Consider the following 15,066-nt stretch of genomic DNA (forward strand, 5'->3'; position numbering starts at 1 on the left):
CTAGCCAAGAGCATGGGATGAGTTTCCATTTGTTAGTGACCTCTCTAATTTCTCTTCAGAGTTTCTTATAGTTTTCAGGGTATAGGTCTTTCACTTCCTTGGCTAGGTTTATTCCTAGGTATTTTATTCTTTTTGATGCTATTGTGAATGGAATTGTCTTCCTGATTTCTCTTTCTATTAGTTTATTGTTAGTGTTTAGAAAGCCACAGATTTCTGTGTGTTAATTTTGTATCCTGCAACTTTGCTGAATTCCGATATTAGCTCTAGTAGTTTCAGAGTGGAGTCTTTAGTGTTTTTTATGTACAATATCATGTCATCTGCAAATAGTGACAGTGTAACTTCTTCTTTACCAATATGGATTCCTTGTATTTCTTTGTTTTGTCTAATTGCTGTGGCTAGGACCACCAGTACTATGTTGAATAACAGTGAGGATAGTGGGCATCCCTGCCTTGTTCCCAATCGCAGAGGAAAAGCTTTCAGCTTCTCACTGTTTAGTATGATATTGGCTGTGGGTTTATCATTTATGGCCTTTATTATGTTGAGGTACTTGCCCTGTATACCCATTTTGTTGAGAGTTTTTATCATGAATGGATGTTGAATTTTATGGAATGCTTTTTCAGCATCTATGGAGATGATCATGTGGTTTTGTCTTTCTTTTTGTTGATGTGGTGGATGATGTTGATGGATTTTCAAATGTTGTACCATCCTTGCATCCCTAGGATGAATCCCACTTGGTCATGGTGTACGATCCTTTTGATGTATTTTTGAATTTGGTTTGCTGATATTTTATTGAGTATTTTTACATCTATGTTCATCAGGGATATTGGTCTGTAGGTTTCTTTTTTGGTGGGGTGTTTGCCTGGTTTTGTTATTAGGGTGATGTTGGCTTCACAGAATGAGTTTGGGAGTATTCCCTCCTCTTCTATTTTTTGGAAAACTTTAAGGAGAATGGGTATTATGTCTTCTCTGTATGTCTGATAAAATTCCAAGGTAAATCCATCTGGCCCAGGGGTTTTGTACTTCGGTTGTTTTTTGATTACCGCTTCGATTTCGTTGCTGGTAATTGGTCTGTTTAGATTTTCTGTTTCTTTCTGGGTCACTTGGAAGGTTGTATTTTTCTAGGAAATTGTCCATTTCTCCTAGGTTTCCCAGCTTGTTAGTATATAGGTTTTCATAGTACTCTCTAATAATTCTTTGTATTTCTGTGGGGTCCGCCGTGATTTTTCCTTTCTCGTTTCTGATTCTGTTGATTTGTGTTGACTCTCTTTTCCTCTTAATAAGTCTGGCTAGAGGCTTATCTATTTTTTTTATTTTCTCAAAGAACGAGCTCTTGGTTTCATTGATTTTTGCTATTGTTTTATTCTTCTCAATTTTGTTTATTTCTTCTCTCATCTTTATTATGTCCCTCCTTCTGCTGACCTTAGGCCTCATTTGTTCTTTTTCAAATTTTGATAATTGTGACATTAGACCATTCATCTGGGATTGTTCTTCCTTCTTTAAATATGCCTGGATTGCTATATACTTTCTTCTTAAGACTGCTTTTGCTGTATCCCACAGTAGTTGGGGCTTTGTGTTGTTGTTGTCGTTTTTTCCATATATTGATGGATCTCCATTTTAATTTGGTCATTGATGCATCGATTATTTAGGAGCATGTTGTTAAGCCTCCATGCGTTTGTGAGCCTTTTTGCTTTCTTTGTACAATTTATTTCTAGTTTTATGCCTTTGTGGTCTGAAAAGTTGGTTGGTAGCATTTCAATCTTCTGGAATTTACTGAGGCTCTTTTTGTGGCCTAGTATGTGGTCTATTCTGGAGAATGTTCCATGTGCACTTGAGAAGAATGTGTATCCTGTTGCTTTTGGATGTAGAGTTCTGTAGATGTCTATTAGGTCCATCTGTTCTAGTGTGTTGTTCAGTGCCTCTGTGTCCTTACTTATTTTCTGTCTGGTGGATCTGTCCTTTGGGGTGAGTGGTGTGTTGAAGTCTCCCAGAATGAATGCATTGCATTCTATTTCCTCCTTTAATTCTGTTAGTATTTGTTTCTCATATTTTGGTGCTCCTGTATTGGGTACATATATATTTATAATGGTTATATCCTCTTGTTGGACTGAGCCCTTTATCATTATGTAATGTCCTTCTTTATCTTTTGTTACTTTCTTTATTTTGAAATCTATTTTGTCTAATACTAGTATTGCAACACCTGCTTTTTTCTCTCTCTGTTGTTTGCATGAAACATCTTTTTCCATCCCTTGACTTTAAGTCTGTGCATGTCTTTGGGTTTGAGGTGAGTCTCTTGTAAGCAGCATATGGATGGGTCTTGCTTTTTTATCCATTCTGTTACTCTGTGTCTTTTGATTGGTGCATTCAGTCCATTTACATTTAGGGTGATTATTGAAAGGTATGTACTTATTGCCATTGTAGGCTTTAAGTTTGTTGTTACCAAAGGTTCAAGGTTAGCTTCTTTACTATCTTACTGTCTAACTTAACTCACTTATTGAGCTATTATAAACACGGTCTGATGATTTTTTATTTCTCTCCCTTCTTATTCCTCCTCCTCCCTTCGTCATATGTTGGGTGTTTTGTTCTGTACTCTTTAGGAGTGCTCCCATCTAGAGCAGTCTCTGTAAGATGCCCTGTAGAGGTGGTTTGTGGGAGGCAAATTCCCTCAACTTTTGCTTGTCTGGGAATTGTTTAATCCCTCCTTCATATGATAATCGTGCTGGATACAGTAATATTGTTTTGAGGCCCTTCTGTTTCATTGCATTAACTATATCCTGCCATTCTCTTCTGGCCTGTAGCGTTTCTGTTGAGAAGTCTGATGATAGCCTGATGGGTTTTCCTTTGTAGGTGACCTTCTTTTTCTCTCTGGCTGCCTTTAATACTTTGTCCTTTTCTTTGATCTTTGCCATTTTAATTATTATGTGTCTTGGTGTTGCCCTCCTTGGATCCCTTGTCATGGGAGTTCTGTGTACCTCTGTGGTCTGAGAGGCCATTTCCTCCCCTAGTTTGGGGAAGTTTTCAGCAATTATTTCTTCAAAGACACTTTCTATCCCTTTTTCTCTCTCTTCTTCTTCTGGTACCCCTATAATGCGGATATTGTTCCATTTCGATTGGTCACTCAGTTCTCTTAAAATTCTTTCATTCCTGGAGATCCTTTTATCTCTCTCTGCATCAGCTTCTCTGTGTTCCTGTTCTCTGTTTTCTAGTCCATTAATGGTCTCTTGCATCTCATCCATTCTGTTTTGCAGTCTTTCCAGAGCTTGTTTTATTTCTGTATTCTCCCTCCTTAGTTCTTGTATATTTCTCTGCAAGTCCATCAGCATGGTTATGACTTTTGTTTTGAATTCTTTTTCAGGAAGGCTGGTTAAATCTATCTCCCCAGGTACCTTCTCAGGGGAAGATGTAGCAGATGTCAAAGCTGTCTGGGTTAGCCTTGTCTGGATCAAATTTTTTTGCCTTTTCATGTTGATAGGTGCAATGGTGAGCTATTGACTCATCTGTCAGCTGGGAGAGCCAAGACTTTCCACTTGCTCCTGGCCTTTCTTTACTGGGACAACTGTGGCCCCTAGTGGCTTGTGTTGGGTAATTGCATTTAGACTGGGTCTCTGTATCTTGCCCAGCCGGTGTATGGAGGAAGCTCCCTTGCTGTGGGCGTAACCAGCCTCAGGCTGCTGCTTTGCTATGGCAGGTCCTGGAGGGGTAATAGACAGGGGGCTGTTTGGTTGTTTACCTCTGTGAGGGGTCTCAGAGCTGTTGTCCAGGGGGTTAGTGCACCCGGGGTTCCCTGGAATTTCCAGCTGCTGGACTGGGACCCGGGAAGCTTCCATCCAGCTGTGGGGTCCCTGTCCCTTTAAGATTTTCAAAAAGCACTTGCTTCTCTTTGTCACAGGGGCGCCAGCTTCGGGACCCGCTCACAGGTCTTACTGTCCTGTTTCCCTAGTATCTAGCACCCCACGCATGCACTGTGTCTGCGCTCTGGTGTGGATGGCTGGGGCTGGGTGTTCAGCAGTCCTGGGCTCCCTCTCCCTCCCCGCTCCGACTCCTCTCCTCCCGCTGGGAGCTGGGAGGAAGGGCGCTCGGGTCCCGCCAGGCCGGGGCTTGTATCTTACTCCTTTCATCAGGCGCTGGGCTCTCACAGGTGTGGATGTAGTCTGGCTGTTGTCCTGTGTCTTCTGTTCTCTCTTTTAGAATTAGTTGTATTTGTTGTATTTTCAAAAATATATATGTTTTTGGGAGGAGAGTCCCACTGTCCTACTCATGTTGCCATCTTGGCTCTGCCCTCAAGCTCATCAAGACTGCTTTTTTAAAAAGAAATATTCTTTATAAAAATTACTGAGAGAGATTAAGATGGCATACTTAAAAATAGTCCAAGCATTTGTGCCTTCTAGAACTTTTTGTTTTGAAACATTTTCATAACATGCCTTGAGGTGTGGAGTTTTAATGTGTAAAGCAAGTTCATGAAATTTAAAATCAGTACCTGTATCGTAAACACTCAATAAAGTGAGTGTGTGGGCCATTGTGTTGGGCACGTCCCCAAATTCTCTTACACAGTGCCAGATATTAACAAAGTAACATGACTGCCATCCTGTGATACTGTACTTTTTGAGGGCAGATTGTGGATTTCCACCTTTGTATCCTCCATAGTGCAAGCACTCTGCTCTTCAAAGAGTAGCACAAGTGGATATTTGTTGAAATCAGGTTATTTGCTTTTTATGAGGCAGTTCTGTTTCTGCCTATTCCAGTAACCCAGGCTGTCACAAGCCGCAGACTGACCCCTGTAGGACATCTCACTCAAGTCTGCCATCTTCACTGCATTTCATGCACTGGACTTCACCAGATTCCCTGTCCCCATCAAACCACATCTTTCCTGTATCCTGAGGCATCTGAAATACTTCTTGTGAAATGCTGATAGAATTCTCATTCTGTGCAAATATGGTGGTTGCTGATGGGCTCATTTTTTCGCCTCCCAGTTATTACTTTAACTAATAAGTTATTAACTATTATTATTGATAATAATGTAGCAACCACTTATAAAAGAATACCTGGCACATAGCATATGCACACTAATTATTAGCTTGTAATTACCAGTGATAATGACCAGTGTTATTAGTTATAATAAAAATGACTATAAGCACTTGTGCTGAACTGTGATTTTTTTTCCTGTTTTTGTTATTATCTCAAAGAAACTATTGGAATTATAATTATTTTATGTCGAGGAGTTGATCTGGAGTAAATAAGTCATTTACTTTCTTTTTTAAAAACAATGTGTGTTTGTGTGTGTGTGTGTGTGTGTGTGTCTGTGTGCACATGCACATGTGTTTCTCCTACTTTCAAAGCAATTCAAAGCTTTATAGAGTTGGTGGTTGAGTGTATAGGCTTTGGCTTCCAACTGCCTGGGTTCAGATCCAGCTTTGTCACAAGCTAACTGATGTAACCTTAGGAAAATTAATTAACTTCTCTGAGTCCTAATTTTCTCATTTGTAAAAAGGAATAATTATGGTACCTAATTCATAGAATTGTGAGAATTAAATGACACAGTGAATGTCTATTGTGTCACATAATAGTACTGACTAATATACTATTGTTACTTGTTTTTATTTTGACTGTTATTTTAAAAGAACTGGAAGAATGCAGAAAAGCAAAAAGGAAAACAGTCACATTTAATTTCATTATGTAACTACTATTAATATTCTAGACTATATGCTTTTTTTGCTTATATGTATACCTAAGTATGTTCAGTTAGTATAAAAACAGAAATTTTTATTTATTGCCACTTAATAATTTGCTTTATCCACTTACTTTTCTGTGCCTAGTATTCAATCTTGTATATAATACTAATAGTTATATATTAGTCTGTCATGTATGTTTTCTGTAATTTATTCACTGGACATTATATTGCTTTGAATTTTTTATTCATAAATAATAGTAATCTGAAAATATACCTTTTGGTACATATTTAATTTATTGGTATAATTCATTACAAACCACTTAACTAAGCTAGAATATATGACACTTAACTACTTTTAAAATAATCAGATTGATTCCATAATGACTTTAATTTTATTTCCACCAATAGTATATTAAGCTTCTAGTTTCCATATAACCTTGCCATGCCTGGGTACTATATATGCATTTTTTTTATCTTACCTTGTCTAATGGTTTCTATACAGTATGGGGCAAGTCATTTTAATTCTGAGCTTCAGATTCCTAACCTGTAAAATTAATGGGCATAGAATTAAAAAATATAGTCACAAGTCATAAAAGTTATATTATTCCAGAGCCTATTAATGTTCAATATTTGAAGTGTAGTTCAAATGAGAAAGGATTGTGTTGAAGTTGGGCTAGCACACTGAGAGGCTGAAGGGATGACTACTGGGGAGCATTTCCATGGTGATGTCATTACTGTCTAGAATGTTCACTGCTGTATCTGAAGCACCTTGCCCAGAACATTGTAGAAGTTCAATAATAAATGTCTATTGAGTGAACAAATATGCTGAATGAAGCTACCCTGTATTGTCAATGTTCTGAACACCCTTGAAACTGGCACAATGCTGTCCCCAGGATAAGTGTGGGTGAGCTGCCATGATGGAGGCCTCTTGGACTTGCCTCTTCCCAGTAGCCATTGCTGTGTCCCATGACAGGACTATATTAATACCTATAGCCTGGTTAAGATTCAGTCTCCTCTACTAGAATCCACATTCTTCACAGCAGTAGTAGGTCTCTCTGCTCAAACTCACTGTGGGTTGTCTTAGTAGTTCAACTGAGAGGGTAGTGTCATTTCCATGTCCTTAGGGATACTCCATTGCTGCCCTTTCATTCTACCCAGAACAACCACGTTATGAGGTTGCTGTATGTTTTCTGAGATAATATAGAACTGTCCATCTAGGCAGTGATGTGGTGGCTAAAATCCCAGGCTCTGGAGCCAGATCCCCACAGTTCAAATACAGGTTTTGCAACTTAATAGCTGTATCAACCTTGAGCAAGTTACTGGATCACACTGTGTTCAATTTTCTCATCTGTAAAATGCAAATAGTACCTGCCTTATAGGATTGATGTGTGGATTAAATTAGTTAAAAAAAAGTGAAGAAGTAGAAATAGTAAATAAATATTACCTATTTTGATTATTACTGTCAGTAATAATAACTACATTGAGAATTTTTTATGTGCCAGAAACCTAATATGTATCTCAGGGAATCCTTCAAAGAATTATATGGGCTAATTATTATTGTTATCCCTATCTCATAAATAAGGACATTGAGGCTCAGAAAGTTTTGGTAAAGTCCTAAAATGATAATAGCTACTGAGTGGTAGAACCTGGGTTTAAATGCAGATGTGTTGGAAATAGTCTGTCATGGAGAAATTTTTTTGACCGAATTTGGAACATCTGCATTCTCATTCACATCATAATTTCTAATTGTTGATTTCTAATCTTTTTAGCCATGCTCACAACCATTGAACATTTTTCAAGAAACTGACTTTAAATGCATGTGAATGTTTAAACATCATCTATTGGTATGAGGGTTTATAGCATCTAAGGTCTCTTACAGTCACTTGTAGTGATTTTACTGTGGTTGAGTTCACCAGTCTCTGCATTTCCTCTCTGAAGATTTTAGCAAAATCAATCAACTGAATAATTAAATACAATTTAAAAGCTATAGTGTGGCATATGATGACTAAGAGAAAATTTGCATTCCATGGTGTAGGTCTGGTAAGCTTATAAACCTTTTATAATCTTTGTAAGAGCAAAACATTACCATTTCAGGATGCATTTTCAACAGTATATTGAAATTACAGGCACGCTATCCTAACAGTGATTCTCTACCCTGTACGGCATGTCTGTCACCAGCAGTAGTAGAGACTCAGCTGTTGTCAAGTAAATAGTTGACAGAGTGCCCTGTGAATAGCCAATATACACTTCTCATTGCAGCGACAGACTTGAAATTTAAACCCTTTTCAGACACCCCTATTAGACCAAACAATGAAAACCAGAAGTGATCCATTTGCAAATGTCAACCCAGTTGCTGTGTTTGTGGGCATGATTTGCTATGCCATATTTGACTGATTTTTTTTACATCCTTGAGACTTACCCTGTTTTCATTGAAATATGCTATAAGACATTCTATTACTTTTTGCCAGGTGAATGAGTTGTGATCTTTAGTAAATGTATTTTTCATAGTCAAGCGATTTAGACAGTGTACTGAGAGCTAGCATGGCCATGAACGGGCAGAATGATGGTAATTTGTGCGTGATGCTTATTCAGGAAGCACATTAGAATGTTAGCTCTGATAGCGTGGGTTTACACAGGATTCAATTTGATGTTTGAAGGTTTTATTTTTCTCTTCAACAGGTTAATCATGTATGCCTTTGTGAAGGCTATGGTATATGCTGGCCAGTTGAAAAATGGAGACTTTCATTTCACTGACTGTTTGTTTTTTGGTTCACTGATGTCTGCTACAGATCCAGGTAATTACTCAAATAATGTTTTCTTCTTTTTAAGAATCAACACTTAAATTCAATGTTTCTATGAAGATCGTCACCTGGGTCCACATAATAATAATTCCTTATTCTTCTTCACTTACAGTTAACACATCTGTTAGTGATTACAAAAAAAAAAGGAAAGAAAGAAACAGGGGAATATCTAATAGCTCTTGAAAAGTGGATCTGGTAACATTTTCAGTAGTGGGAAAGACTTTAAAATTCATTATAGCTTATTTCTCTGGAATATATAGCCATCTTGAGCTATATATAGTCCTTAATTTTTCTGCACTCAAATTGTCTTCTTTCAAAAATGACCTACCAAACCAAATGGTAAAAAATATTTTTAAATAATTATTTACTGTAGAATTTTTCAAACATATTAAGAGTAAGGAGAATAGTAAATCAGAGCATCATATACCCTTCAGCAATTATTAAATATGGCCAATATTTTTATCCCCCTACACTCTCACCATAACCTGATTATGTTAAAGCAAATCCCCAGACATCATATTTTATTTGTAAATATTTTGAAAAATGACATAGCCATTATTAAACCTAAAAATATTAATAACCATTCTTTAATATTATAAAAAAAGCCTGTCCAAATATCCTCAATTATATTTTTTTAAAAAATGAACATTATTTTACTCATATTATTACTAAAAATATGATTATTGAAAAATTCTTAGGATTCCATTGTGGTTGCTTTTTAACCTTTGACTATATCCCATTAGGAATAAACAGTTAAAAATTACTCTGCTTTAAGGGCTTTTGAAATAACTCCTCTGTGTGGTTAAGCCACAAGTCAATATACAATAATGTTCATTTATTTTATTCTGCTTTTAATTTCGTTTTAAAATTAGATTAAATATCTACAGACTTTCAACTGGAAATCATAGAAAAAGAACAATAGAAATCTAGCTTCTATTCCTGTGCCCTCTACCCTAGCTTTCCAACTATTCTGGCTGGGTTTTAGTTTACCCTTCTGTTTTTTTCATTTTTTACAATTTTTTAAATTTCAAAAATATTATATAAATAGAATCATACAGTATGTGACTTCTTGGTATTGGCTTTTTTCACTCAGTATATATTTCCTTTGAATATATTGACCTTCTATTTTTAAGTCTGAGCAAATGCACACTCTACTATACACAGGGTTGCTCACCTTGTCCTTAGTGACTGTATTTGGAGAGTACTCCAGAGCAACACAAAAGATCTCTCTCATCCTCTTTTATAGAGAATACCTTAGAGTACTCCTTGGTTTATTCAACCTGTTGTCTGTTGGTGGGTGTTTAGGTTCTTCCTGGTCTTTTCCAATTATGATTGGTGTTGCAATTAATAACCTTGAAGTTAATAACTTTTCACCTTTTGCCAGTTTCTTTGGGATAAATGTCTAGAAACAAGTTAAAAGGTAAATGCATTTGTAATTTCTTTCCATAAACTTTGCACCATTTTAAATTCACACCAGCAACATATGACAGTACCTATTCTTCACAGCCTTGAAAATGCAGAATTTTGTCACAATTTTGGATTTTTACCCATATGATAGATGAGGATTTATTTGTATCTTCCTTTGGTTTGATTTAGTACTTCTCTTATTATGAATAAGACATTTATTTATATGTTTATGAGATACAGGCTTTTTTTTTTCTGAAAATCAACTGTGTAGAAGATGTCCCTTTTCCAATAGGGTTGTTAGTCTTTTACTTTTCAAGTTTTAGAAGCTCTTAATACATTAGGGCTATTAACCCTTAGTCTGTAATATGTTACAATATTTTTCCCAGTTTTTAAAATCTATTTGATTTGTATTATGGTATGGGGGAGGAAAAAAAATTTTTAATGTATGATGTTGACATGTTCCCTGGAAGATGATGAAATTAAAGCAGGTCTCAGATTTAGAACCTATAGTGTAGATTACAGGCCCAGAGCCCCAGAGTGAGATGCAGGGTGAGACCGCTCCATCTCCAGGGTTGGACATTACCTGCCCCCTCAGTCATTGCTGGAAGACTTAGCACTGAACTCTCACAGCCCCAGAGAAGTGCAGTAATCTTGGCAGCCACTGGAAGCCTGAACTCAAGATAAAATATTTTTCAACCCATCAGTTGTTTCTGATTAATTAGGACTGTTCTCTTCTGTCATATATGGGCATATTGCTTTTCTTTATCAGGTCCCATTTCAAGTCACCTTTGCACAAATCTGCACATTGAAAGCATTTTGCCCTGGTCCCTAACAGCTGAATTTGTTGTGTTCTATTGAGTGGCTCAGCCAGCTCCACACACAATTATGTTGTGTTCAAGCTTTGTTCCTTCTGTGGCTTGTGATATCCCCGAGGCTATGTTTACTAGACACAGAAAACTGAAATAGAAAAAACATCCAACTTGCTAAGATGGTATTTATTTGCATTGTGTCAAACAACTGAGCTGACTAAATTTTTAAAATACGAAATTGACTCGTGGCCATAAAGAGAATCCTGGGAACCGAGTCCGTTTTCCAAGTCCAGGAGGGACCAACTGTGCATCTTTGAGCCCCATTTAGCCTCTCAGGATTTTATGGGTTCTTGGAAGTGAAAGATATTCGATCTCATCTCTTCCAACCCCTTCATTTTACAGATGAAGAAACTGACTTTTCATCTGTAAAATGAAAAGTTTCTACTGGAGTCCTTTCCACCTCTAAATTCTGTGATTCTTATTTCTGTGATATTGGTTTTTATTTTAAAACAAGCTTTTGTTTTAAAGAAAGTTAAAAGTCAATCCAAAGCCATATACCCAGACATCTGGGGTTCTAACCCCCAACTCAGCAAATGTTAGAGAAGATTGCACATAGCAGAGACCCATACTTGAATGGGAATACTTAAGCAAACTCCTTTTACTGGGAGCTAATTGTTATATTACAATATGCTGAACCTACTCTCTGCTGAATTGGTGCACTTTAAGATCTTCAACAACCTTGAAACACCTGGTTAATCTTACCCCACAATTATTCACTTACTGCCTAAATTATTGTGACTAACTAATTTGTGAAAGAGAACATGTCTCTGCAGGTCTGATTTTTCTTGGCCTTCTTTAAATTAATTCTTTCCCATTTAACCTTAGCTAAATATTAGCTAGGTGTTATTAACTATTCACATTTTTCTTTTATAAATACATATTTAGACTTAAATCTAATTCTTCCTGCATCGTTCAGACTCTCCTCAGCTAATTTTAGTTTACCTCCAGTTAGGATGATTTGACTATTACTTGATTGGTTTCATTTCCTCCTTTCCTCACTGATGATCTTGCTGATGATGTAAAGGTCACCAACAGCACTTAACAGAGAATGGATAACTAAAGGCAGAGCCCCCAAAGAGACTGTGCATAGTAAACGGGGGAGGGGGGGAGGGGAAACTAGAGTATTTAGAGGGCTTGATCAATGAGCCAGCTCATCTCTAGGTGTGTTTAGACAAGGGAAGGTGCGAGGATGAAAGTAGGGGAGAGAAAAGATCAACAAAATGGCAATAGAGTAAAATCCCCAGCAACTGGAAACAGATGCTTTAGTTAATATCCCTCATTTTAAATATGGCCAAAGCCCATTAGGGAGCCCTCCAACCTCATACTGTCCTGTCTCTTTTATCATTGATTTGGGTGCCAGTTTGGTAGATTTTGACTATCCAAGATAATGATTTTTATTAGTGAGTATGAAATGCCCCTTTATATGGGGTGGTGAGACAAAAAGAGAGGTTTGTGAGGTGTATAAATACAGACACTGGGGAATCCCAGTGTGCCCACGTGCTGTTTGTGAGCAAGCCAGTCTTTTTGTGCCTCGAGGCATTTGCATTTGTTTTTTCTCCCTCCTTGACTTCTTCAGGTCTTTGCCCAAATGTCACCTCAATAGACCTTAGCTAGCCACCCTATCAAAAATTGCACCCTCCCATAGTCCCCCAAATCACAGTGCGTTCCATCCTCTTTTCCTTGCCTTACATTCGGATACAGCACTAATCACTATTGATCTACAATTTCCTTAGTTCTTTGTCCTATATAAGGGAGGTCGTTTTATTCTATTTTCTCAATATTTTCCCTACCATTTCACTCTTATGTTTCTAGTATCTAGATAACAGGTTTTCAATAAATGCTTGTTAAATTAATGAATTAATAAAGTGGGAGAGACTGCTAAAGCAAAGTGGAGCTTGAAAGGAAGTCTTTCTGCAATACCAACTGTGAAGCAGTTGAGTGTCCCAGATCACCCTTGGAGATAAGTAGTCTCATGGCCCAAGACAAAGGTGGAACTCCCAGCACAGAGCCGAGTGGCAATACTGGTTTCTGTCCTCCAAAAGAAAAGAAATATATTCAACTGGAACAAAAATACATGCCTTTCTTCTTGTCCTACCATGCAGCCAATCGTTCTTTTTGGAGTGCCAAGTCATAGATTGTAGACTTGCAGAAGCAGTTATAATGGTGTGGGGTTTTTTTTTTAGTTTGAAAGATGTCAAAATTGGAGCTTCCTTTAGGAAAAGGAAGAACTCAGTAATTACATTAAGTATAATCACCTAGAAGATGCCAGAAACTCATCCTGGTATTTATAGGACTGACATTTCCTCCAAGGTCTCCAGGAAGCTACTCACTGAAGTACATGTGAGCTGTGCGTTTTGTCACTTCATCAATTCCCTATTTCCTATTGGGATTAAAATGTCTTCATTTTATATGATGCAGCTGCATGGAGACTCAAATACGGCTACACTATTTTGAACTCCAGCAGTATTAGTCCAGTATCTAACATGAGAAAATAATTCCTACTTTATAGATTTTTCTTGTGTTCTCCTAAGAAATTTAATCCAGGTTGTCCTGATTTCAGTAACCTCAAATCAGGCTTATTCAAGAGTTGTTCTGTCCACATTGGTGGCTATTAACCACACTTGGCTAATTTGAAATATGGGCAGTCCAAATTGATGCGCTACAAGTATAAAATACACCCTGGATTTCAAAGACTTAATATGAAAAAATAAAATATCTCACTGTTAATTTTTATGTTGATGACATTTCAAAATGATAATATTAATTTAATATTGAGTTAAATAAAACACACTATTAAAATTAATTCTAATATTTTAAATGCGGTTACTAGAAAATTTTAAATTACATATGTGGCTTACATTATATTTTTACTGGGCAGCACTGCTATAGAGCAGTCTAGACAGGGAACTCTGTTGTAGGCCAAAAAATATGATTTTTTTTCCAGCTTTATTGAGATATCATTGACATATAACATAGCACACTTAAGGTATATAGTATGATGATTTGATACTCACATGTATTGTGGAATGATTGCCACAGTAAGGTTAGCTGACAACTGTATCCCCTCACATAATTATCATTTTTTTGTATGTGGTGATGAGAACATTCAAGATCTACTCTCTTAACAACTTCCAAGTATATAATGCAGTATTGCTAACTGTATTCACCATGCTGTATAGATTCCTCAGAATTTATTCCTCTCATAGCTAGAAGTTTGTACCCTTTGACTAATATCTCCCCATTTTCCCCACCGCCACCCCCCAGCCCCTAGCAACCATCATTCCACTCCCTGTTTCTGTGAGTTTACTTCTTGAGATTCCATATAAAAATATGATCCTTAGTAGAAATATCACAAGAATTTTAAATTGAGTGGATGAATTTAACAGAGATACAACACACTGCACAGATTATAGCATTTGGTGAAATACAAGTGTTTTTATTTTTACAAGATTTGAACTAATGTCTGAAATTTTATTTCTAACACCTTTTTTCCTGGTCTTATTTTTCTGCTCTAACACATAATAACTCATAAACTACACCCGTGGTTCAGAAGCAAAACAAAGAAAAACGGGAGTAAATACCTGTGTGATTTAAATATCATGTATGTGCCATTCAAAACTATATAAACTGCAGCCTCTGACTAGAGAGAAGCAGATTAAATAAGCTCCTGTCCAAATGTCTCAATTGTATTCTTTTCCTTCGTGGAAACATAAATCACAAGTTCTTAAAGGCTGACAATCTCAAAGAGTTGTTTTTCTTAATGCCCATTACTATTTTGTTTTATATAGCTTGTCAGAAATCCAAGAAACTGACATTTATATAATGTTAGCCCTGTTTGAGATTATGTTGATACATTTAATGTCTCTAAATTGGGTAGTCTCAGTAGTCTCAGAAATAAGTATTTATCTAGAAGGAGTAAATACAGCCCATAATTCTTTTCATTAAATTCAGAGTTTAAAAAGCTAGTTGATGTAAATTACTAGTTCAATTCATTTATTAAGAAAGTCAAAATATATGTAGTGTTTAATAGGATCTATTTATCTTTATCATCATCAATGTTAAGTGATCATGATGATCTAAGAAAGCATCTACAGATATCTCAAAATACAAAATGCCTGTTGAGTTTTGCACAGTGCATAGCAAACATTTATTAAATAAATAGAACAGTCACTGAATACTTTTTATGGACATTGTCTATGGTATGGGTTTAATTGACCTGTGTTTAATGCCCTCTGACCCATGGTCTTTATAAGGATTAAATTAGATAATATATTGCTTATTTTATTGTTTTACTGTTACTGTTATGCTATGCTAAGATGAGGCT

At 36.5% G+C, this 15,066-nt stretch overlaps 1 protein-coding gene across 1 annotated transcript in view; it reads left to right on the forward strand.

Annotated features, from left to right (window-relative positions):
• SLC9A9 (solute carrier family 9 member A9) overlaps window positions 1-15,066 on the forward strand; it is a 544,320-nt gene that overhangs the window by 155,036 nt on the left and 374,218 nt on the right. The window contains exon 5 of the mRNA XM_073232241.1: window positions 8,345-8,460. Coding sequence (XP_073088342.1) covers window positions 8,345-8,460 — 116 coding nt within the window. The remainder of the gene's footprint in view (window positions 1-8,344; window positions 8,461-15,066) is intronic.

Source organism: Manis javanica, chromosome 3 (assembly GCF_040802235.1).
Source record: "Manis javanica isolate MJ-LG chromosome 3, MJ_LKY, whole genome shotgun sequence".
Lineage (NCBI taxonomy): Eukaryota > Metazoa > Chordata > Mammalia > Pholidota > Manidae > Manis > Manis javanica.